At 31.5% G+C, this 26,675-nt stretch overlaps 1 protein-coding gene and 2 long non-coding RNA genes across 4 annotated transcripts in view; 1 reads left to right on the top strand and 2 right to left on the bottom strand.

The window, feature by feature from the left end:
- The window catches only part of LOC140045196 (procollagen-lysine,2-oxoglutarate 5-dioxygenase 1-like), a 76,216-nt gene extending 57,449 nt beyond the window's left edge, over positions 1–18,767 (top strand). For both annotated transcript variants that reach the window (XM_072090004.1, XM_072090003.1), the window contains one exon: positions 18,154–18,767. In XM_072090004.1, coding sequence (XP_071946105.1) covers positions 18,154–18,309 — 156 coding nt within the window. In that variant the 3' untranslated portion in view covers positions 18,310–18,767. The remainder of the gene's footprint in view (positions 1–18,153) is intronic.
- On the bottom strand, positions 6,478–10,012 carry LOC140043843 (uncharacterized). The gene is made up of 8 exons (XR_011844424.1): positions 9,981–10,012; positions 9,641–9,672; positions 8,709–8,740; positions 8,366–8,397; positions 8,024–8,055; positions 7,677–7,708; positions 7,488–7,527; positions 6,478–6,854 (listed from the first exon to the last, which is right to left on the bottom strand). It is a non-coding gene; the product is annotated as an uncharacterized lncRNA (long non-coding RNA).
- On the bottom strand, positions 10,909–11,972 carry LOC140043844 (uncharacterized). The gene is made up of 4 exons (XR_011844425.1): positions 11,941–11,972; positions 11,598–11,629; positions 11,252–11,283; positions 10,909–10,940 (listed from the first exon to the last, which is right to left on the bottom strand). It is a non-coding gene; the product is annotated as an uncharacterized lncRNA (long non-coding RNA).
- Positions 18,768–26,675: the final 7,908 nt, after the last annotated feature.

Here is a 26,675-nt window from a genome sequence, read left to right as displayed (position 1 = left end):
CACTTTTAACAATTTCATTCAGTTCACGATCTACAGTTTCACATGGCACAGCACAAGAAATATATTTATCAACAAAATTAATAACTTCATTATCTTTATCTGTACCAAAAATAGGAGCATTTTCAACCCATACTAACATATGAACATGTGGACTTCCTCTCATTTGAAATTCAATTCGATAAAAATAATCTACGACTTTACCAATAGGCTGTGCTTCAGACAAAATTACATTTTTCAAAAAAGTATGAAAGCGTTTATCAAACATTCTGGCAACAGTCACTGGATTTGATTTCAACAAATTACATTTATCTGCCCATTCTAATTCTTCAATGTTTCTTTGATCTCCTGACTGATTTAACAATGTCGTCATTATTTCTTTCCAACGGAAATCAGCACTTGAGAATGAAAGAAAGAATGTTGGTTTTCCAATCTGTCTAACCATTGCTATTATATCTTTTTGTGTAGCTTGCCAGTACGGTGGAGTTCCACGAATTTGTTTTAGAAATTTATAACCCCTATCAGATTTTAAAATCTCTTGAATTTTGGTAACATTTTTTAAATCGGATACAGTAACTTTGCTAAAATCATCTTTTTTACTTGACCCTTTTCGCAATGCAATAGAAATACTTGATAAAATTTGTTGAAGTTCATATAAAGATTGAGCATAAAATATGAATTCTGTATTTTGTGCAAACCTGTTATCTATATGCATTAATCTATTGTGAAAATAACGTCCAAGTGTTATTTTAACATCTCTCGTATCATGGAATGTTGGTTGGCCTGTTGGAAATAAAACTGGAAATGATTTTGCTTCATTGCTTTTATTACTTAACAATGCAATAGGACTATTATTTTCACATGGTGCACAACAAATTATGTCATTAAAATATTCATCAACCAAATTTTGTCGCCTGTCAACAGGTTGAAGACTTGTATCAAAGGTAACACCACATAATCGGTCTTCTATTTCTTCTTCTTTTTCTTCTTCTTCATTGTTTTCATTTTCATTAGTAGTTTCCCTTTCGATGTTATCTTCAGATAAATAATTGTGCCATTCTTCATTAATAGCTATATCAAAATAGCACTTGTTATGATCCTGTAAATATCTAAGAGCTTGAATAACATTGGCAGTGTTAACAAATTTATATTTGTAATAACCTTTGTAAGACAACTTTCGCTTCAATTTTACAGATATTAATTGATCATCAACCTGTGGTCTAGGAAGCATTTTTACAGTTTCAATAGTATTTGAAGGTACACATACAACAGGTCCATGTATTCCATTCTGTCCACCTTTAGGTAAATTCATTAATTTCATAAAAGGAATGTTCAATCCAATCAAATGCTGCTCTAAATTATTTAAACACCTAAGCTCAGGAGGAATATCGTGTAGTAGTAAATTGTTTGAATTGGCTTCTGCAGGGACTTTCCCGTTTAACAATTTCCTGTGGCATGTGAAACAAATCCATAAACGACATCTTGGTGATTCGATAAATTGACAAGGTTTATTACATTCATTGTTGCAAATATGCAAATACTTTTCATTTATACAAGTCTTATTTTTGTACTTAGCTTTGGTGCACTTCATAACTTGATCTTTGAATAACATTTTAAAGCATACACAACAAACATATTCAGGACCACGAGAAACTGTTTCTCTGAAGTTTTCTAAAACAAACTCAAAATTAGTGTTTTTTGTTTTCCTTTTTTCCCGATTCTTCATGTTTTTCTTCATGACATTTTTTCGGAACCCTTTATCACCATGATACTTTTCTGTAAATCTTTGCTTACACCTTTGCTTAACACTTTCACGGAATTTTAAATTACTTCGATATTTCTCTGCCAATTTTAGTTTACAGTTTTGTCTAAATTTTAAATTACTCCAATACTTTTCTGCCAATTTATGCTTACAGTTTTGTCTAAATTTCAAATTACTCCGATACTTCTCTGCTAATTTATGTTTACAGTTTTGTCTAAAATTCAAATTACTTCGATACTTTTCTGCCAATTTCTGTTTACACTTTTGTCGAAATTTCAAATTATTCCGATACTTCTCTGCCAATGTTTTCGTAACATTTTCTCTAAATTTGGAATTATTACAATACTTCGCTGCTAATTTTTGCTTCAAATTTTGTCGAAATTTTGAATCATTGTGATACTTTTCCTTATTTCTTTGTTTATTATCTTGTCTAGATTTATGTCTAAATATTGTATCATTGTTGTATCTATTTTTCTTTGATTCTTTCAAATTTTGCGTAAATTTTTTATTAAATTTATAATTTATCAGATTGTTGGCTTTTTTAGTTGTTCGGTAATCCAAATCAATTGTGTAGTTATGTCTCGCTTTATTTCGTACCTTAACATTATATTCTGGTTCACATCTATACATTTTGTATTGTCTTTCTCTGTTTTCCTTCCTTTTTTTGAACTTATAATCATCGTCACCATATCTTATTTGTTGCGCATCTTTTACTTTACATTTCTTTTCTTTTCTGTATACAGAATCACTTTGATATTTGTTTCTAATTTCATCTATTTCTTCCGAGTTTTTTTTTTCTTCACTTTGACGTTTAATTCTCTGTCGATTCTTTTTAATTTCTTTTCTATTTCTATAAGATCGTTTTCGTTTTACTCTGCTTTCTGAACAAGGTCTTTCAACAGTTTTACTCTGTTTGTGTTTTGGTTGTATATCTTCAAATGTGTCACAAGTTTCATTTCCCGTTTGCTTTCGTTTCTTTGTTGTAGAATTCTTTACCAAAAAAATTGCCTCTGTATTTGACAGTTTATTGTGGGATGTCACATTCATATCAACTTGTCCTGTTGTTTCCTGAACATTATTTTGACTCACATTGACAGATTCTACTACATTAAAATGCACATTCATGGTGTACAAAATATATATACCATTGTCAGTTGTAACATCATCTATTCTCCCCGGCTTTTTAGCAGAAAACAATTGCCACGTCAAAAGTTGATCATTAAATGAATAAATATCTGTATTAAGCAAGTTTGCCATTGCACTTATTTCAGTATTGGATGCCCACGTTCCATTATCCATTACTCTTTTTTTAAACACATATTCCTTAACTGATCTATATTCGTGACTAAATGTATTAATAAATAATTCATCAGTTTCCAATAAATGATTAGTAATTGCTCTTCTTAAAAGTAAATGATTATCTTCAGTCCCAGAAATAATGTATGAAATTGCACGATAAAAACAATTACCATCACCTGTAATATTTGTAATTTGAAGAGGATGTCCAATCTGACTGGCTCTGTTAATACCACAATTCATATCGGTATGTTCACAATGAATGCCTAATTTATTACACATGTTTTTCTTTTGTTCTTCTGAGATCGGAATAAATTTAAAATTCTCGTCAGGTCTTTTTTCATACTGAACATTAACAATTTCAATATCACTATCACTTTGCCATCCATTACTTGATGAGACATGACCTTCTTTATTATGTGTTTTGCCTTTAACGTTAGAATCAATATTCTTGTCTGGTAATCTTGTACTACATTTATACTGATAAGACGTACTAGGTTCATCAACGTCGACGTTTCCCAAGTTTCTTTGTTCACAATTATCATCGAGCACAGAAGCGGAACATAACATCATAGACTTATTTTCAATATTTACACCAGTCAGTTCAAACTCGGTTTCATGTATATTACAGTTCATTGACCTTGCTAATCTTATACAATAATCGTACACACCTTGCCAAGATGGACTGTAAAGTAAAATACTCTTTCCATGTTCACTAACACAACCAAATCGATCTCTTGCATGTGGATCAAATATAAGAAATCCATTTACACGTTTGATAATAGAAAATGTGCTTCTGTTGAAATTCATAAAAAATGCATCATGTTGATGTAATTCTTGTTCAAGAGCTTGGTTTAATGACAAGGCTCCATATTCAGCCATAAATTCGAGATTCCCATCTATTATGCCAAAAACTGATTCTTTGGGAGATATTACAAATGTGTTATCCAAGATATCCAATTCTTTCGGCAGTTCAGAAATCATTAAAAGGTCCTCGTGCATAGTGGAATCTTTCTGAATGTAACGGTACAACTCGTTTCCAAGAGTCAATATGGTATCAAGGTCTTTGGTGTAAAATTCATTTCCATTCCTCTTTGTAGAATAAAGAATAGCTACAAGACTATTTGCAACACACTGTTTACCACTTGCAAAGCCAAATCTATAATTCCCTTGATTAAAATTACCCTGTGCTACAGTTATATTTTCATTACTATTATATACTTGTAATTCATTTATTGATTGTGTTTTCTGCCTTTTTCGTGTATTTTTTTGTTTTGGTACATCATCGATTATCAATTCTTCCGAAAAATTATTTTTTGTTAAAACTTCAATATCCACATCGATAATATGTTGGTCACATTTAGGTTTAGTATGGGACCTAATTTTTTTAGTCATTGCTTTTTTGCATCCGTCATCAATTATCAATACTTCATTTTCCTCAAATTCACAACTTGCACATGTTTGATTTTTATGATCTGTACCATTACTATCAATTATTCTACTTCTGTCATTCATTTTGCTATTATTTTGTGCTTTCGCATCGTCAGTCGCTGTGTTGTTGTCGTTTTCTACAGTACATTCTATTTTAAAATCCTCGTCAGTTTTCGTTTCAGAATTGTCATTATTACCCATGTTCTTTATATCTTTCATAGTATCGCAATCATTCTTTAAATTCACATTACCTTGTGCTTTTTTGTTATCAATCTTCTTAGTTTTGACAAAACGACCTTTGTTATTTCGTAAACGTTTCGAACCACCACCTGATTGTTGTTGTATTCCGTTTGTTACTTTTGTATTTTTCAAAACATCACACATAGGCCTACCACTGTCGTCAATTATTGTTTGTGAATTTCCCAATACATTCGTTTTAGAATTTTCTTTGTTGTATTCTCTGTAAGTATTTGTATTCATATTCCATTCCATTTTGTTATTATTTCGTCTTTCATAGAAATCTTTTACACCTTTGCCACTATATTTTACACCTGGTTCTAAACTTATACCATTTATAACGGGCTTTCTCCTTTTCTTATTTCCTCTATTTTTACATCTTTTTTTTTTGTTGTCGGTTCTTTTCTTTGATCTTACTCTCATCCAATCACTACCAAGTAAATCTTCACTTCCTGTTTGTTGACATTTTAATTTGGCATTATTACAACGTTTTTCTTTATTTTTCGTTAATTCTGGAAAGTCTGCAGTGACAGATTCATCAGGTTCTAGAATCGTATATCTATTGAAATGACAGGGAATACCTATTTCACCCAACATGTTATTAACAAAATTACTATTCCCACACATTGAACAAATCCAAATTACCCTGGAATTACATAGTTTGTCTTCAAAAACATCTCTTACACATTTCACATGAAAATATTGACTACAACAGTCACATGTTATGCAATTGTCGTCTACTTTCACTTCAATATTACAGAAATCGCATGTATCATCAAACTCTGAAGTGACCTCTGTACCATAAGATAATATGTTTATGATATCATCAATTATTCCTTTAAATTCAGTTGTATCTTTCATAAATTCACAATTGACATTACCTGTATCATCATTTCTCTCGTCTTTGACATTCTCAGTTGAACAGCATTCATCAAGTAGGTCCAAGATGTCATTAACAACTATTTTAAATTCTGCTGTCTTATCCATAACTCCATTATTAACATTACCAGTTGTATTGACAAAAATCTGCTTTTTACTTGTAACTTCTTTATTCACATTTTTACACAAATAAATTATCATTGTAAAGATAATCAACAAAAAGATACCAACTACTGCTATGAATTCCATATCCATTATTCAAAATTTGTATAAGAAACAAATTTCTTCAAATTTATAAACTTTGTTTACAAATTAAATTAAAATGTATTCTGCAATTCCAATGAATATTACAATTAGGTTCTTTTTATCAATTCAAACTTCAAAAAAGAAATCCTTGCTACAACAAAATAAATTATTAAAAATTCCAAAAACAATTCAACTTTATATTGTCTTTTGTTTCTATGACTTTTAACTTTTGTCCTAATTTCTTTTCTCTTTGTCAATACTTTTTTTGTCTGCTTTTTTTCAATAATTCGATTATACAATTTCACTGAATAAAAAAATTAGCTTCTGCTTAATATTGGCTTGATGAAATACTTTATATTATTTTCAACTTCTCTTTAATACTTGGTTATGCTAAATAGTTTCAGATTCTAATTTTTATTCTTTTTACAATTCTACTTAATAACAGATTCAAATAAAAGTGACCTTTAAATCTTCTTTAATTAATTCTTTTGTAATAAACTCTGTTTAATATTTATTTCTTTATAATAAGCTTCTGTTTTATTCTTCAAACTTTTGTTTGTATAATCAAACTTTAACTTTACACTTTTGCTTTTGCAAAAATGGTTTTGTAATAAACTTTTGTTTATTAGTTGTTTCCTTGTGATTAACTTCTGTTATCTTCAAGGTTTTACACTTTTGCTTTTGCAAAAATGGTTTTGTAATAAACTTTTGTTTATTAGTTGTTTCCTTGTGATTAACTTTTGTTATCTTCAAGGTTTTACACTTTTGCTTTTGCAAAAATGGTTTGTAATAAACTTTTGTTTATTAGTTTTTCCTTGTGATAAACTTCTGTTTACTTCAAGGTTTTATTGAATGTTTCAAAGATACTTTTAAAAAATGTTTAAAAAGAAATTGTGCATATATTAAAATTCGGTAACCCCTCGTAGAAACTCTCTTTGGAGAGTGGATCTTTTTCTAAAGACCCGGATCTCTTCTGAGATCCAGTGGGTTTATATAAGACAGTCACCTACAATAAAAGAAAAAAAAAAGAGTTAGTTATTAATTTTAAGATACACGGTACAGTACTAAGAATTCCAGTCAAACAATTATAAATTGAATCAGTAGATAAATCAGTGTTTTTACAAATACCTAAATAATAATATACATATCCCCCTTGTGGAATGTAACATGATCTATTGGGCCTAGCAAAACAAATTAGGACCAACTCACTACTAAATTTAGGATAGAGACCCATTTTATAAAATTGCAAATTTATGTCTGGAGAAACTGACCACCACATTTATGTTAAAAAGGATGATTGTCCCAAATTTTGAAGTAAACGGTGATAATATATTTGTGACTTTGGTTTATACAATATAAATAAATCACTATAGAAGATATTTTGACCTAAAAATATGTCAAAACTTCATTACATGGAATGTGTCGGAAACAAATTCTTTCATAAAAATTTCACCTTCAAAATTAATCTGAAAATAGGTTTAATTATTCAATGTTCTAATAAAATAGAATTTTATACACAAAAATATTTGGTCACTCAGTATAGTAAATTTACAAACAACACATGTTTATCAATTAAGGGAGGGCATAAAGTAAGGAAAATATGTTTTTTCCGTTTTACAGATAATTTTTTAATACTCACAGCTGTAACTGACACTGTATATTTTCTGTACAACTACAATCTAAAAAATAAAAGGAAAATCATTAATAATGGCAAATAAACAACATTAACACTTTTTTAAAATCAACATGCTTCTTAATCAATGCCAACGGTTCACAAACTAAAGAAAATATGTTTTATCCGTTTAACAGATAATCTACTAATACTCACAGCTGTAGCTGACACTGTATATGTTCTACAATCTAAAACAAAAAAACAAGGAAAAATATTAATAATTGGCAATAAACAACATTAACACTTTTTCCAAATCAACATGCTTCTTAATCAATGTCTGAAAAATTAAGAAATTCCTCAAAATAACTTTGGGTATGAGACAGCTGGTTAGGGCCTACATGTTGTCTCTATGCTAATTTCATTTAATATTTTATTCACAAACCATAAAATCTGAATGCCGTAAATGTTTCATAATAGAAAATTCCTACAAAATAACAGGCAACTGTTCACAAAGTAAGGAAAATATGTTTTCTCCGTTTAACAGATAATCTACTAATACTCACAGCTGTAGCTAACACTGTATATTTTCTACAATCTAAAAACAACAAGGAAAAACATTGATAATGGCAAGAAACAACATTAACCCTTTCGCTAAATCAACGTGCTTCTTAATCAATGACTGAAAATTAAAAAATTTCCTCAAAAAAACCTTGGATATGGGCCGGCTGATTGGGGTCTACATGTTGTCTCAATACTACTTTCATTTAATATCTTATTCACAAACCATAAAATCTGAATTATGTAAATGTTTCATAATATAAAATGCCTACAAAATAACAGGCAACAGTTCACAAAGTAAGGAAAATATGTTTTCTCCGTTTAACAAATAATCTACTAATACTCACAGCTGTAGCTGAAACTGTTAATTTTCTACAATCTAAAAAAAACAAGGAAAAACATTGATAATGGCAATAAACAACATTAACACTTTTTCCAAATCAACATGCTTCTTAATCACTGTCTGAAAAATTAGGAAATTTCCTCAAAATGACTTTGGTTATGGGCCGGCTGATTGCGGCCTACATGTTGTCTCAATGGTAATTTCATTTAATTATTTGATCACAAACAATAAAATCTGAATTACGTAAATGTTTCATAATAGAAAATGTCTACAAAATAACAGGCAACAGTTCACAAAATAAGGAAAATATGTTTTCTCCGTTTAACAGATAATCTACTAATACTCACAGCTGTAGCTAACACTGTATATGTTCTACAATCTAAAACAAAAAAACAAGGGAAAACATTAATAATTGGCAATAAACAACATTAACACTTTTTCCAAATCAACAAGCTTCTTAATCAATGTCTGAAAAATTAAGAAATTCCTCAAAATGACTTTGGGTATGAGACAGCTGGTTAGGGCCTACATGTTGTCTCAATGCTAATTTCATTTAATATTTTATTCACAAACCATAAAATCTGAATGATGTGAATATTACATAATAGAAAATGCCTACAAAATAACAGGCAACGGTTCACAAAGTAAAGAAAATATGTTTTCTCTGTTTAACAGATAATCTACTAATACTCACAGCTGTAGCTGAAACTGTATATTTTCTACAATCTAAAAAAAAACAAGGAAAAACATTGATAATGGCAATAAACAACATTAACACTTTTTCCAAATCAACAAGCTTCTTAATCAATGTCTGAAAAATTAAGAAATTTCCTCAAAATGACTTTGGGTATGAAACGACTGATTAGGGCAGGCAACAGTTCACAAAGTAAGGAAAATATGTTTTCTCCGTTTAACAAATAATCTACTGATACTCACAGCTGTAGCTAAAACTGTATATTTTCTACAATCTAAAAAAAACAAGGAAAAACATTGATAATGGTAATAAACAACATTAACACTTTTTCCAAATCAACAAGCTTCTTAATCAATGTCTGAAAAATTAAGAAATTTCCTCAAAATGACTTTGGGCATGGGTCGGCTAATTGCGGCCTAAATGTTGTCTCAATGCTAATTTCATTTAATATTTTATTCACAAATCATAAAATCTGAATGATGTAAATGTTTCATAATAGAAAATGCCTACAAAATAACAGGCAACAGTTCACAAAGTAAGGAAAATATGTTTCCTCTGTTTAACAGATAATCTACTAATACTCACAGCTGTAGCTGACACTGTATATTTTCTACAATCTAATAAAAAAACAAGGAAAAACAATAATAATTGGCAATAAACAACATTAACACTTTTTCCAAATCAACAAGCTTCTTAATCAATGTCTGAAAAATTAAGAAATTTCCTCAAAATGACTTTGGGTATGGGTCGGCTAATTGGGGCCTACATGTTGTCTCAATGCTAATTTCATTTAATATTTTATTCACAAACCATAAAATCTGAATGATGTAAATGTTTCATAATACAAAATGTCTACAAAATAACAGGCAACTGTTCACAAAGTAAGGAAAATATGTTTTCTCCATTTAACAAATAATCTACTCACAGCTGTAGCTAACACTGTATATTTTCTACAATCTAAAAACAACAAGGAAAAACATTGATAATGGCAATAAACAACATTAACCCTTTTGCTAAATCAACATGCTTCTTAATTAATGTCTGAAAAATTTAAAAATTTCCTCAAAATAACTTTGGGTATGGGCCGGCTGATTGGGGTCTACATGTTGTCTCAATACTACTTTCATTTAATATCTTATTCACAAACCATAAAATCTGAATTATGTAAATGTTTCATAATATAAAATGCCTACAAAATAACAGGCAACAGTTCACAAAGTAAGGAAAATATGTTTTCTCCGTTTAACAGATAATCTACTGATACTCACAGCTGTAGCTGAAACTGTTAATTTTCTACAATCTAAAAAAAACAAAGAAAAACATTGATAATGGCACTAAACAACATTAACACTTTTTCCAAATCAACATGCTTCTTAATCAATGTCTGAAAAATTAGGAAATTTCCTCAAAATGACTTTGGGTATGGGCCGGCTGATTGCGGCCTACATGTTGTCTCAATGGTAATTTCATTTAATTGTTTGATCACAAACTATAAAATCTGAATTACGTAAATGTTTCATAATAGAAAATGTCTACAAAATAACAGGCAACAGTTCACAAAGTAAGGAAAATATGTTTTCTCCGTTTAACAGATAATCTACTGATACTCACAGCTGTAGCTGAAACTGTATATTTTCTACAATCTAAAAAAAAACAAGGAAAAACATTGATAATGGCAATAAACAACATTAACACTTTTTCCAAATCAACAAGCTTCTTAATCAATGTCTGAAAAATTAAGAAATTTCCTCAAAATGACTTTGGGTATGAGACGACTGATTAGGGCAGGCAACAGTTCACAAAGTAAGGAAAATATGTTTTCTCCGTTTAACAAATAATCTACTAATACTCACAGCTGTAGCTAAAACTGTATATTTTCTACAATCTAAAAAAAACAAGGAAAAACATTGATAATGGTAATAAACAACATTTACACTTTTTCCAAATCAACAAGCTTCTTAATCAATGTCTGAAAAATTAAGAATTTTCCTCAAAATGACTTTGGGCATGGGTCGGCTAATTGCGGCCTAAATGTTGTCTCAATGCTAATTTCATTTAATATTTTATTCACAAATCATAAAATCTGAATGATGTAAATGTTTCATAATAGAAAATGCCTACAAAATAACAGGCAAAAGTTCACAAAGTAAGGAAAATATGTTTTCTCTGTTTAACAGATAATCTACTAATACTCACAGCTGTAGCTGACACTGTATATTTTCTACAATCTAAAAAAAAAACAAGGAAAAACATTAATAATTGGCAATAAACAACATTAACACTTTTTCCAAATCAACAAGCCACTTAATCAATGTCTGAAAAATTAAGAAATTTCCTCAAAATGACTTTGGGTATGGGTCGGCTAATTGGGGCCTACATGTTGTCTCAATGCTAATTTCATTTAATATTTTATTCACAAACCATAAAATCTGAATGATGTAAATGTTTCATAATAGAAAATGTCTACAAAATAACAGGCAACTGTTCACAAAGTAAAGAAAATATGTTTTCTCCGTTTAACAGATAATCTACTAATACTCACAGCTGTAGCTAACACTGTATATTTTCTACAATCTAAAAACAACAAGGAAAAACATTGATAATGGCAATAAACAACATTAACCCTTTTGCTAAATCAACATGCTTCTTAATCAATGTCTGAAAAATTTAAAAATTTCCTCAAAATAACTTTGGGTATGGGCCGGCTGATTGGGGTCTACATGTTGTCTCAATACTACTTTCATTTAATATCTTATTCACAAACCATAAAATCTGAATCATGTAAATGTTTCATAATATAAAATGCCTACAAAATAACAGGCAACAGTTCACAAAGTAAAGAAAATATGTTTTCTCCGTTTAACAGATAATCTACTAATACTCACAGCTGTAGCTGAAACTGTTAATTTTCTACAATCTAAAAAAAACAAGGAAAAACATTGATAATGGCAATAAACAACATTAACACTTTTTCCAAATCAACATGCTTCTTAATCAATGTCTGAAAAATTAGGAAATTTCCTCAAAATGACTTTGGGTATGGGCCGGCTGATTGCGGCCTACATGTTGTCTCAATGGTAATTTCATTTAATTGTTTGATCACAAACAATAAAATCTGAATTACGTAAATGTTTCCTAATAGAAAATGTCTACAAAATAACAGGCAACAGTTCACAAAGTAAGGAAAATATGTTTTCTCCGTTTAACAGATAATCTACTGATACTCACAGCTGTAGCTGAAACTGTATATTTTCTACAATCTAAAAAAAAAACAAGGAAAAACATTGATAATGGCAATAAACAACATTAACACTTTTTCCAAATCAACAAGCTTCTTAATCAATGCCTGAAAAATTAAGAAATTTCCTCAAAATAACTTATTTTATTCACAAACAATAAAATCTGAATTATGTAAATGTTTCATAATAGAAAATGCCTACAAAATAACAGGCAACAGTTCACTCCCAATCATGAAACCATTAATCCTCTCTACAAACTATTTATTTAATATACACTACTTACAATATTCTGGAGATACTAAAGTAGAAACAATTGTGTATCTCTTCCAACAGCTACAAGACAAAAATATATTATTATTATAAATATCAATACAAATTGTGATCAAAACATCCACAATATTTGTAACAATGACAGGTGCGAAAGAGAACTGCGCTGACCTACGTCACTACTACTAGGACTACTGGAGTAAGCCTAGACAACATGCTATTGTAAGAAGAACGAGTCATTGTTTCTTCTCTTTAAGAATTTATACAACTAAAAATTAAGCTAGAGTTAATATAATATAAGCCAGGTGCAAAAAGGGAACTAGCGCCGTTTAGTCCTACTAAAAACAGCAAGTATTCTTGTACAGGCTAGGCCTAGGTACACTATGAATGTAGCAGACATATATTTACCGGGACCGTATTTAACATACACATGGCCATACACGATTGTCGTGCTGCTACGAAAGCCATCGGGCTGAAAAACGTCACGACGTTTGCCATCTCTGAAAGTCTGACATCCTTCCGTATATCTATAGTAGGCTAGGGTATCGTTAGTAAGTATCAATTACAAAACAACTACAAATCAAACAATCCACATAATTTCTTACCTATTTCTTATAGTATATCAATTCTCAACAAACTTGAGTTTGTTATTTATTTATTTAATCGTTGAAGTTCGACGATATAAAATGGTATTTGTAACAATATTATCAGAGAGCGACTCTTAAAAACCAACATGGAGTTTACCAACGACATACCACAACACAACACATTGTCGAATTTTCTCGAAATTCGGTTCACCTACAGTATGGCATGCAATCCTCGCCAAAATTACCAATATGTAACGAATAACGAAAATTAGTTTTCACGTCAGACCTATGTATTCTATGTGTATATTAGACGTTGCGTTTTCGCGGATAACCTAACTCGTCCACAGTGACGAGTTCAAATCTAGTTCTTACTTTAAAATTGTTTGGAAAGGCTTCCCCTACATTATTATAATATTCAATGTTAAAGTGGAGGTGTACTCAGAGCTTTTCCTTCTGTTATTTACTTCAGTATATTAATATTAGTAGGTACAAAATAAGCAGTTTCTGAGAAATCAGAAAAATAAAAAAATGTGCAAAAATATCGAAAAATCGCTGTATATTTTTTTCAGCAGTTAGGTAATGACCTTAGTTGTAAAGGTCACGTTACCATGTTATGTTATGTGTCTCCTCCTCTCTTGTCGGCGGATCGCTCGAGCTGACAAGAAGCGCTACTTACTATTACTTACTAAGTGTATCATTTTCGTCTCCCTACTCATTATCCACATCCGATCGAATGAAGACAATTTATTATTGTCTTGCCTTTTGTTATTACTTTTTGTGTCTACACTTAGCTTCAAAATGAAGCACTGTATGGTATATAAGTGCCATAACAAGTCACATAGAGATATCAATCAAGTGAGGTTAATCTCTCTGTTGCTGGGGCCTAGGCCTCGCTAGAAAGCCAAAAGTCGCGCATGCGCAAATTGATTGACTCCCTAGAATGTAAAAATTACCCACTTAGCTCAAATGGGTAGTTTTTTTAATTACGCATAAATGAATTGGTCAAGCCCTTAAAAACACATCGGGAATGAAAAGTTCGGCTTCTGAAGAATCTGAAAACTTATATGTATAATATTTCTGGAACTTACATATATTACATTTTTTTTTAATTTACAGGCAAATGAATAGGGAAAAGGTTTGTAATTTGAACTATCCCCCCAGATGGCATTTTTTGATGTTTTTCAGAATAACCACGCAGCATACAACATATTAAAAAAGTACCTTAATTTAGATGAAAGTAATGTTTATTATGAACTGAATAAAATAAAAATGTGACATTTTTTGCGAGCACCTCCACTTTAATGCAATATTAAAAAAAAAAAAATCTAATTATTTTAAAGATGCTTAATTATGTATGGAAAGTATGATTTAAATTATCATTTCTGATACGTTTCTGTCCGACAAATTAATTGTACAGATTGTTATTAACTGCTTTCTTCAGTACAGAAATCTACTTTAGACTTTGATAACCTAGATATTATGAAATATGAGAGAAATAATGATGATAATAATGTAATATCTATGTTAAAACTGAAGTGTGTATTGCACTATTTACAGTATCTGTAGATTCCTTTCTTACAATACAAGTAATCATATTTGTTTGTCACATAAAGTTTGATAGTGTAGACAAAGCTTTACAGCCCTATAAGATATAGGAAAACATAATAACTAAATTTTAAAAAGAGACTTAAATTGCACTAAGGAATTGGACGTAGATGTTATGTGTGCTATAGACCGATACATTCATAATTGTCATTTTTGTCTGTTTTATAGAGACTTGATTTACAATAATTAGAGCTAGTACAGATATTCCATCTACTGTGGGTCTACTTTTATTTATAAATTTGCATTCATTTGGCCTAAATAAGAATATTACATCTACTGCATCTGAAAAAATAATTCTTGCTAACATTTTTTGTTGAATATGCCATTTTAATGTGACTTAATAGTTATCCACTTTGACCAAAAATTGGATCGAAAAAAAATTGTATTTACCTTTAAAAACTGTTATTTAAAGCAAAAAATGGTCATATTGGCTAACAACCAATGGGTTTTTTGGTTGAATTGAACCGTTTATTTTTCCATTTTATCAGTGATTAAACATTTTTTTTTTCATTTTTTTTTCTATGGAATGGAAGTAACTTTATTAAAACTATACATCTTTAATGGGTCCCCCACTGTGCCATTTTTGGATTTGAAAACCTATATAGATATTAATGTCTGCTAGAGACAGATACAATCATGTCATTTTGTCCGTTATGTAGACATGATATTTAGGCCTAAGTATATGAATATTCCCCCAACTGAATGTCTATAGATCCTCTCTGTACAACTTTTAGTCTAAAAGTTAGCCTAGATACTATGTCCGCTAATAAACAGTACAAGATAATGATATTACAATTATCATTTCTGTCCGTTAATTTGAGACATGATAATTATGATAGGTCGATAAATTCCTCTAAAGAATATCGATCCCTGTCTGACTGTTGATTAAAAATGTAATAATGATAAAAATGTTTGCTACAGATCATAATTATCCTAATTTAATCAGGTCAGAATGATGATAAAATAGTGACAAATTCTTGTAGTGTTTGTATCTCCATACAATTCAGTGTGACAAGTTAATTATTATATATATTATTATTATTAGTTATTATTTTAATTAAAATAACATCAGACTTTTTATTAGACACAGTTTTATTATTAGTTTTTACCTAGTAGTAAGTCATTGAGAACTTGGGTATTATAAATTCCACTTGATATTAGATGATAATCGTAACATTGATTATAGAGTAGGTTTATTACTGTATAGAAAATGAAAAATCATGTAATAATTTCTTAAAATTTCAGCTTGTCACAATATGGTAGCACTTTCACTTCATATGATTTTGACAGTTGGGTAAACCACAAGATTAAATATGGTTGATATTATATGGCTGATTCATTATGTTGGTAGCCCGAATCATTGTATGTTTGTAGCCCAAACCAATTTATGATATTAGCCCAACCCACTTTATCTTGGTGGCCCAACCTGCAGTATGATGGTAGCCCAACCAAATGTATGATTAGCTCAACCCACTTTATCTCGGCAGCCAAACCCACTATATGATGGTAGCCCAAATCACTGTTTGTTGGTAGCCCAACTAAATGTATGATTAGCTCAACCCACTTAATGATGGTAGCCCAACATGCAGTATGATGGTAGCCCAACCCACTGTATGATGGTAGCCCAAATCACTGTATGATGGTAGCCTAAACCAAATGTATGATTAGGTCAACCCACTTTATCTTGGTAGCCCAAACCACTGTATGATGGTAGCCCAACATGCAATATAATGGTAGCTCAACATGCAGTATGATGGTAGCCCAACCCACTGTATGATGGTAGCCCAACCTACTGTATGAAGCTAGCCCAACCCACTGTATGATGGTAGTCCAACCCACTGTATGTTGGTAGCCCAACCAAATGTATGATGGTAGCCCAAATCACTGTTTGTTGGTAGCCTAACCAAATGTATGATTAGCTCAACCCACTTTATCTTGGTAGCCCAACCTACTGTATGATGGTAGCCCAACCTGAAATATGATGGTAACCCAAATCACTGTATGTTAGTAGCCTATCCTAGATTGACTTACTTCCCCCTTACTGCTGTTGGTTAGTGTTAATAGGCCTACTATATCTTTACTAGTCTGACCCACTAGTTGTTACTTTGTTCTATCCACACCATCAATATTTCAAATGAGCGTATTTAAATTAATTAAAATTAATACCACTAACAATTTTACATAGAAAAGCTATCAATCAAACGTAGGGAGGGTCAAAAGTTTGTTGACTTGGGAAAATAAGTTGAATGTAGATAAATAAGTTGCCTTAGAGCATAATTATCTTGTCTCACAAACTTTTTTAAAACAATCTTATAAATTTTATACGCTAAAGGCTATAAGTCTAATCTTATTTTTCATTACTGGTTGTAAAATTTTACTAGTTAATTTTATTCTAAAACTCCACATTTGCACAGTATGTGTGCGATAGGTAGTAGACCACAAAAGTTGAATTTGACTCCATTTGTGCTACCATGAAGTAGATAGAATTTAATTTTTCGTCAGGGGGATCAACTTTAACCTTATTTGGACTATGCATTCAACTTATTTTACGTCAGGTTTTACAAAATTTAAAACCACAATAAATAAATAGTAACCTTTTTATCTAAATCAGGCATGTGGATTGTGATATTCTAATGCCTATGGAATTGATACCTAAAAAATGTAATAATTTTGGAGACATTTAAAGGTAAAGTTAGGGGAATAACCGGTGACTCAACTAATGAACATGCACTTTTTACTTTGTTTTAAATGTTATTGTACCTTCTAGGAGATAACATCAGCATGGTTTAAATAGATTGCCAGGGTAATCTCTTATGCCCCTGTCTTATAAAAGAGCTTTTAACAGTATTATAATGTAGTATACATAGTTTTAAATACTATTGCTTGTTTTAAAGCTCTGTCTACACTATTAAACTTTATGTGAAAACAAAATGTAATGTGCCCATATATGGACATGATGATGTCATATCACTACCATATTTGGGCATAGCATTACTATATTTGGGCTATGAAAAAACCTTTGATATGGCAGTAAAAAAAAAAATGAGAACAAAAAAATGTACTGTTATTTATTTGGTTTTTAAAATTGTGTAAAGAAAACATTAGGAATTTGGTTTTTATATTGTTTGGAAGATTATTACAGAGAACATTTGTATACTGTGTTTATTTGCACATCGCCTAACAAAAGCCTGAAAATTACACACACACCTGGGTGTAAACAACTACCTTTTCTATGGTGTGGCAAAGGGGTAATATTTTCCCCGTATGAAAATGTTCTTTTGTCTTGGACCATTTTTTTTTTGTTCCATTAAATTTGATTTAAAAAGTTTCACAGTAAGGCCAGTAACACTATAACATTTTGTGCCAAAAGTACACATTTTCAAATGTTTCTGTTTTCTAGGGAGGTGGTTGCCGTTTCCTGAGATACAACTGTAACATCACAGACTCAACTGTTGGACAGACTCTCATTCATCCTGGCCGCTTGACCCACTACCATGAAGGACTTCTGACAACTAAAGGCACTCGTTACATCATGGTCTCATTTGTTGACCCATAGAAAATGACCACCAAAGGTGATCCATTCGTTGGACCAACAATTTTCTAATGTTGGACATAAACTTTTTTCTGTTGTTTATTTTTTTGTAACGTTTCAAATCATCTCGATATCATTTAACTATTATTTTAAACTTTATTTGTAACCTTTAACCTATGACCCCTATTACTTACTGTCTTTAACTGTTTAATTCCAGTTAACAGTTTCTTTTTAATATTCATGTTGATTACATTATGGCCGTTTTGGTTCCATTACTTTACAGTACACCACTGTACAAATATGTAAACTATATATGCATCATCTTATTCTTCTTGTGATCACACTATTCCATGCGATATAATGCTTTTCAAAGTGTACTTACTATATGTCTAGGTCTTGAGGATCGTAAAACAAGCAATGGCGTAACACAGGGGGGTCATTCCATCTCAGATCACCCAATGAGTTAAACCCTACCTCTTCCAATTTTGATGAAATTTGGTATATGGGTGATTCATAGCAATTAAAGCCAAAATATCAAATTTTAACTTTATCGGACCAACGGTTTTTAAGATATCGCAATTTCACTTTTCGGTTTTTACGCAAAAAAGGGCGCGTCCGCCACGTTTCAAAGAGCTGTATCTTGGGAACTATAGGTTCGATTTTAAAAGCAAAGGTATTTTTGTAAAGGGGAGACCATAAGGAATCTAAATATACTAATTGTGTGTGTTTTATGTTAATTTTAAGTTGAATAAAACTTTGACATATATTTTGACCTTGAAATTGACCCCGTGGAACACGCCCGTTTTGTTGGTGACTATCATGAAAAATGTAGCCCTACGTGTCAACTACAACATATAAAAAAATTGGAGGGGTTTTTTTTCTTTGTTTCCATGAAATTACAATTTGAAGTTGACATACCTCTTCCTTTTAGTGTATTTTTGGTGTCTGTCCATGCATTACTTCAATGTCAATTTGATGTATTCCAAAATTAATTTTATTTACAAACTAAATATTATTATAATGTTACAATTGTCTATGTCTGGCCTTTACTCCTTGTCATCTGGACAATTCAAACAGTATTTAGAAATGTTGTGGCGATCATTTTGGGAAATACTGTAATTCCTAGTCGAAGAGGATTTTATAAACGGAGAGGCTATAATACAATGTACATTTGATTCAGGAATCCAACAACAGTCTTCTTTGGACGGCCAATAAAAGGTTTTCGCTGACCCATGAGGATGCATAAATTTAATTTGAAAATCCCCAAACTCTTCTGAGAGTGAGACATCCACCACCAAACCAATCCATGGGACACCATCATAACTACAGCACACAAAATTCTGAAGTCTAATAATGGTGGGTTGTGTATCAGCAACAATTTCATTTTCATCACTGAAAGATTCTTGAATCACTACCACATCCGGAGGGTTTATCTGGGTACTAAGTTTGTAGACCTGCATCTGTGCCAGAGAAACGGGAACAAAGCGATGATATTCTAATGTACCCTTGATGGTCTGGGCGAGGTTGAATCTCGGCTTTATTTCTTTTTCCACAGTAGATACCTCATCTATTCCCACATGAAAAAAGTTGATGCCTGGAATGTCCATATGAGCGAGTCATATGGCCGAGCGGTTAAGGCAGGGGCGCCGTTTACCGTACCTAAAAGAGCCAACAACAACATCGGCAAGGGTTCGAGGCCGACTCGCTCCGTTCTGGTGGTGGAACAAGTCTTCTCGGATAAGGACTATAAACCGTAGGTCCAGTCCAGTTATAACATGTGTGTACTTTAAAGAACCCAGTTCATTATTCGAAAAAGAGTAGGGGGTTACCCCGGTGAACTGGTTCACACAATAGCCCCTGTATCAGGGGGATTACCACCTATCTGATAGGACAGTGATTAATTCACTATTGATAATCCTTGGCCACATTGCCTAAAGACATATAATAAAAATAAAAAATTACACAGTAGTCGAACATACTGAGAGATGTGATAATATGACATTCAGTCAAACGCTGTAAGCTTCTCTTAGTGACAAGCCTCTTAACTGTTCCACCTATGCCATCACACGCACTCTTGCCATGTGATGTAGCGAAAAAATTCCACTCGGCGTCTAAACCAAAATCTTCCTGGTGGTGGCAAAGGTTAATAAAGTTATATTTGTTTTTGTATTGGCCGCCACATCCATCTGTGAAATAATGAACTTTTTTCATGGTTGGTAGTTTTGTTTTTATATAGGGGATGACAACCTTTAAAAAGGCATATACAGTAACTGTTGTATGTTCTCTGCAATCACTTATTATGCATATGTTAATGTGCATAATAACATAGTAAGGACACTAAACTATGTGTCAAAATTGATTTGAAAAGTATGCGAGTTACCCAGTATTTCTCATATCAAAATATATCTACTGTTTAAGTGGGCCTGATGAGAAAGCGTAACAATAAGACACCTTAACAGTTAGTGTTCACACTGTGTATAAGTATAACAACACCAAAAATACACTATAAAGGAAGAGGTATGTCAACTTCAAATTGTAATTTCATGGAAACAAAGAAAAAAAACCCCTCCAATTTTTTTATATGTTGTAGTTGACACGTAGGGCTACATTTTTTGTGATAGTCACCAACAAATCGGGCGTGTTCCACGGGGTCAATTTCAAGGTCAAAATATATGTCAAAGTTTTATTCAACTTAAAATTAACATAAAACACACACAATTAGTATATTTAGGTTCCTTATGGTCTCCCCTTTACAAAAATACCTTTGTTTTTAAAATCGAACCTATAGTTCCCGAGATACAGCTCTTTGAAACGTGGCGGCCGCGCGCTTTTTTGCGTAAAAACCGAAAATTGAAATTGCGATATCTCGAAAACCGTTGGTCCGATAAAGTTAAAATTTGAAATTTTGGCTTTAATTGCTATGAATCACCCATATACCAAATTTCATCAAAATTGGAAGAGGTAGGGTTTAAAATTCCATTTTTTTTGGGTGAACTGAGATGGAATGACCCAGGGGGAAAAATTCTCTTAGTAGCACTCCTAAGGGCGGTTACATTAGGGCTGCCCATGCACTGGGGGCCCCCTAAGCTGTTGGTTAATATCCAGTGAACGCTCATAGCCGTTGTACCAATGCAAACAAGTGATGCATAATACAGGAAAGTATCACATTAAACAAATCAATCCAAAACCAATTTGTGCGCGATATGATGCATTTACGACCATTGTATCATTTTTATAAGGTTGGTGTAATCAACTCCATTAATGTACACTATATCAACATTATTGTTATCGTACCGTGATTATTATTATGTTAGTGTGAAATTATGCACTCAAACAAATCACTATCATACTTCACTTGTTGTAACACAATGTTTACACTTGCATTCATTTTTTTATTTAAATAATAAAAACGAACACAAAACAATGTGTTCGTTTAATTTTTTTTTTACACAATCAACTGTTTTTTAAAATAAGTTCGTTAAATCAAAACTTGATTTCTAGCCTCTTATACTTTATTCTTTTGATTTGTATTCTCTTTAGTCAAAATCAACCTACTGCTACTGCAGTTACTGCAGTAACTGTAATTTGTTTTCAGTTTAACCTGTTTATGCAATTATTTAGAGAGCTTTTTTTGGATAACCACATACATATAATTATAGATTCCTCATCAAAAGCTTCTACATTAAAACAAACTAAAATCATACATTATTGCAGTAAAATACTTAGTTACAGCAGTAACTAAATAGAATCATTTTTACATGAATTTAAAAACCATTTGAAATAAAACAACAATACAATTAAACCACAGTACATTGATGGCCTGAAAATGTGAGACCTGGATAGATTTCTGGTTGGCAAATAAGAAAAATAACTTTACAGGCCACTTTGCAGGTTTTGACACAATACTGTGGCTGCATGTACAGTATACACATGATATTCACAACCAGCAACATGTGTGATTACACACCTTAGCTCTTGTTCTATTACACCAGTGCACATTACATCCCCACCTGACGTGTAGGTACATAATACATGTTAGGAAATCACCGATTATTATTGTCGTCGATACAGGAAACAATAGTTTATAGATAGATGCTAGGAAATTGAACAATTAATTTAGCCTAAAAACGGGAAGGAAATTGATCGTAGATAAGATGATGGAAGAACGGTGAGTTGTGTTGTGACAGTAAAAATGTTTACCGTATGTGGCTCGGTAGTCTAGCGCTCGAACCTCAAGTATTTTGATTGACCCGGGCAGATCTTATCAACTACATGTGTTTACTTGGAGGCAATATCTTGTGTAAAAACAGGTTTCTTCGGTTTAGTTAATCTTCAGTAGGCCGTAGGTACGCATACTGATATTCCTTAAGGCCTTATCTTGTTGCTCCGGCCTGACTTTCATCCATTCTTTGTGTTAAGACAACTTTCTTTTTCTGAAGACATGTACCGTGAATGAATTTGCAAACAAGATACCCATAATCTCTCGTTTAGTAATCTTTATTTAAACCATTGGTCGTTTATGACTTTCCTTATTTTAAAATTTGTTTTGCGGTGTCTTTTAGTTTTGTAAAAAAAAAATCTAATTTCCATTTACCACTATTTTTAGTATTGCTATTATTTTTATTAAAACCCATTCTGAAAAGATGTAAAATAAGATTATAAAAACATTAAAATATATATATATATATTATTTACATACAATTTTGTAACCATTTAAATTTCATAATAGAAAATTTATTTTACATTTCATGATAATAGTTTTGTGTTGATTAAAATTTTAAAAATTAATAGTCGATAAAAACACAGTTTTCATAAAAAATAAATAAAAAGAAAAGATAAGAAATTTGTAATTTCTTGACATAATAAATCTGATTGATTGAATTAATTACTAAAAATGTGAAATATGTTATAACTTTAGTAGATATTATTATCCCTAATTTCATATTTGAATACATCACTGATATGCTAACATACAATATTCTCTTGTGTAAAAGAATACATTTTTTTAAAGTAATAAAATTTAAATTAGCATTAAATATTGATATTAATGAAGTGATAACTAATTATTATCACTGCTGTCGATCAATTTTAATTTAATGTTTAAAAGTACTCTAAACTAAATATACAAGTTGTCACTAAAAAAATTTCAATTTCACCAGATTTCCTCGACAAAAAAAAAAACACACAAAAAACTATGTAAAACCATTTTTACTCTATCAATTTCTCCAGTGTATTTTATTTAAGGAAGTTTCAGCATTTAATGTAATATAAGCATATAACTATACAAATGTTGAAGTAGTGTAAGCGACATTTTTATATTAAACAAATAATTTACATAGATAATATTAATTTTCCAATGTACAGACAATATTTATTAATACACTTGTTTGATTTTCGATATATAACGGTTGCAAAATTGGGTTCCTACAAGGGTACGACTGCGCAAATTATTTGCGAATAATTTGACCAATATCGGGCGACGGATCATTTGAACTGTCTCTTGTAAGTTTTCAAATTGGGAACCAAGCCAATTTATACAGATTTAGCGAAAAAACCGCGTAGATTATCCCACGTAGAATCTGTATCTATCCCAAGCGGAAACCACCCGTCCGCTCCGCTTTGTTTATGTAGGCCTAGATTCTATATTTTAATTACCGTACTGTTACCGCTCGATCGTCTGTCTGTGTAAATTCGGCTTTGTCTGCAGCAGTATCAAGCTTTTTGGGACAAAAAAATGTGATGTGCCCGAATATGGACACGATAATGTCATATTACTGCCAAATTTGGGCAATCACACTTTTTGTCAAACTAGTTTGAGAGTGTAGACAGAGCTTTAGGATATACATAGGAAACATAGGAGGTTTGTACACAGTACTGCATTTTCTCATTTTGTTTTGTTTTTCCACGTCACAGCAAAATGATGTTTTTCTATATTATTAACGTATTGACTTACTGTATAGGCTAGATAATACATTTTCTAATGTAACTTTCAAATTTAGATATTAACATTGACTAAAAATAACTTAACCCATTCGATGCATTTAAAAATGTATTACAGATTAACATACAATGTGTCTTCTGTCGAAACAATTACATTTCCCGGTGTTTTTTAAAATTTATTTTACTTGTCTGACTTTTTAAAAAATGTAATGGATTTTAAAATGCAAAAATTAATCTAAGTTTGTGTTATTCTACATATAAAAATCTTGTTTCTTTTTGTGATGTATATTTGATCAGAATGATGAATTCTAGCTTTAAAAATGACAGTAATAATAGATAGATATTAAGCAGTAGACTGTAAATGTTTGTAGGTAAAATGTAGGCCTACGTAAAACATTTTTTTTAAAAATAATTATAATTTGTTTTGGTTTTGATTAAAAAAAAATAATAATAGTAATACAAAATCCATAGAGCATTACGAATATCTGCGCACGCGTACATACCAATCGGCGTTGTGAAAGCTTAAACGATTTTCCATTTATGCCTATTTAAGGGAGCATTTAAGCCGCCATTCGGTCTGTATAGACATGTGTTTGTTACAGTTGATTGATATGTAACGCACACGTGCAAATAACCGAGGCTTATTTAAAAAAAAAACTTGGATGTAATTATGATAAATGACGTCACAAACGTTATGAATAAATTGGTGCTATTCTATAATCGTATTACCTATTGGTTGACATAATTAGTGTAATAAATAAATTACTTACGCAAAACAAGGTGCTATTAGAAAAATAATTAGTGGAATATGAATTTAATGTTAATAAGTATGATGCAAGAAGTAAGTCGCATAAGTTTCGTACCAACGTCACGGTTGAATAAGTTTAGTAACCAACTAAGTGAGTAATCTTTAGGTTTAATACGGTTTTAAATCTTTACGCGTATAGTATTTTACTGTAGTTAAGGTTGTTTATTGTAAGGTTACGCCTTTATAGAAAGAGCGTACATTGATTTTTTGAATTCCGATGGAAATAAATGTGAATTTGTTCCTAAATTTAGTAGAATTTGCCTTTTTACAAAAAGAATACTTTGTTTTTGTTCTTTTTTTTGTTTGCATACTAATTACAACGCACCATTAACAATTATTTTTCGTTCAACGTTATCATCGTCGTCATCATCATCATCATGATCACAAATTGTCATGTTATGCAAATGAGTAGAATGATGACATCATCCGTTTACGTGCTCGTGCGAAAGATCTATTATAATATCGTTATCGATCTTATTTATATAACTATTCATTCGTACGCACTGTTCAAACATCCATTCTAATTCACTATCAATAGTTTTTACCGTCGACATTATCGTCCGTAAACAAAATGCAAAATATTTATTAATTTCATCCACCATTGCCATCCGTAGTTTAATGTAATCGTCGTCCTCCTCGTCGTCCTGTATCACATTTGTCGTCCTCCTTTCTCGTCCTTAACTACTTTTTTTTTTCTGCCGTTTTCACCATTCAACATGGTTTTTCCAGTTACTGTATTCTTGTATCTTGTTATTAGGCTATTTCCTTATTACTGTTCTTGTCACCGTTCATCATCCGAACCAACGTCAACTTCTCTTTTATTGTTTTTATTTGACCAGATTCATTGTCGTCATCATATTTACCACTAGTAGAATTACCCTCCTCTTTTAAACATCGTTATCATTGTGTATCAGTTATTATGTATGATGCTCAGTCGTGAGTTGGGGTGTAGTTGTTAACTTTATAATTCATTAATGGTTGCTAACATATCGCCGGCAACTTATCGCCACAAACACATCGCCACAAGCACACCGTAACCAACCCATCGCTGCAAAAACACAGCCGCCAACACACCGTAACCGACCCATCTCTTCAAAAACACCGCCGCCAACACACCGTAACCAGCCCATCGCTGCAAAAACACCGCCGTCAACACGTCGCCGCAAACACATCGCCACAAACACGTCGCCGCAAGCACATAGCCGCAAGCATACCGTCACCAACCCATCGCTGCAAAAACATCGCCGCCAACACGTCGCTGCAAAAATATCGCCGCCAACACGTCGCTTCAAAAACATTGCCGCCAATTACGTCGCTGTAAAATCATCACCGCCAACACGTCGCCACAAAAACATCGCCGCCAATACGTCGCCGTAAGTATTACTGTATCTTCACTTTCGTCATCTTCAGCTGATACAACAATATTAAAAAATGTTTACAATTTTTATTATACTGTAAATGTTTTATTTAAAATATAATTAATTGCTTTCTACAAATTGAACATTACTTGTTATTATTATTTTTTTTTACAAATTACTTTAACGACTGTACATTTGTGCAAATATAATATAAAAACCACAATATGCGATACACATAACATTTAAACAAAATATATTTACATGTGAAGAGACACAGTCCCTAA

Source organism: Antedon mediterranea, chromosome 3 (genome assembly GCF_964355755.1).
Source record: "Antedon mediterranea chromosome 3, ecAntMedi1.1, whole genome shotgun sequence".
Classification (NCBI taxonomy): Eukaryota; Metazoa; Echinodermata; class Crinoidea; order Comatulida; family Antedonidae; genus Antedon; species Antedon mediterranea.
Note: the sequence above shows the minus strand (reverse complement) of the source record. Positions and strands in the feature narration are given on the sequence as shown.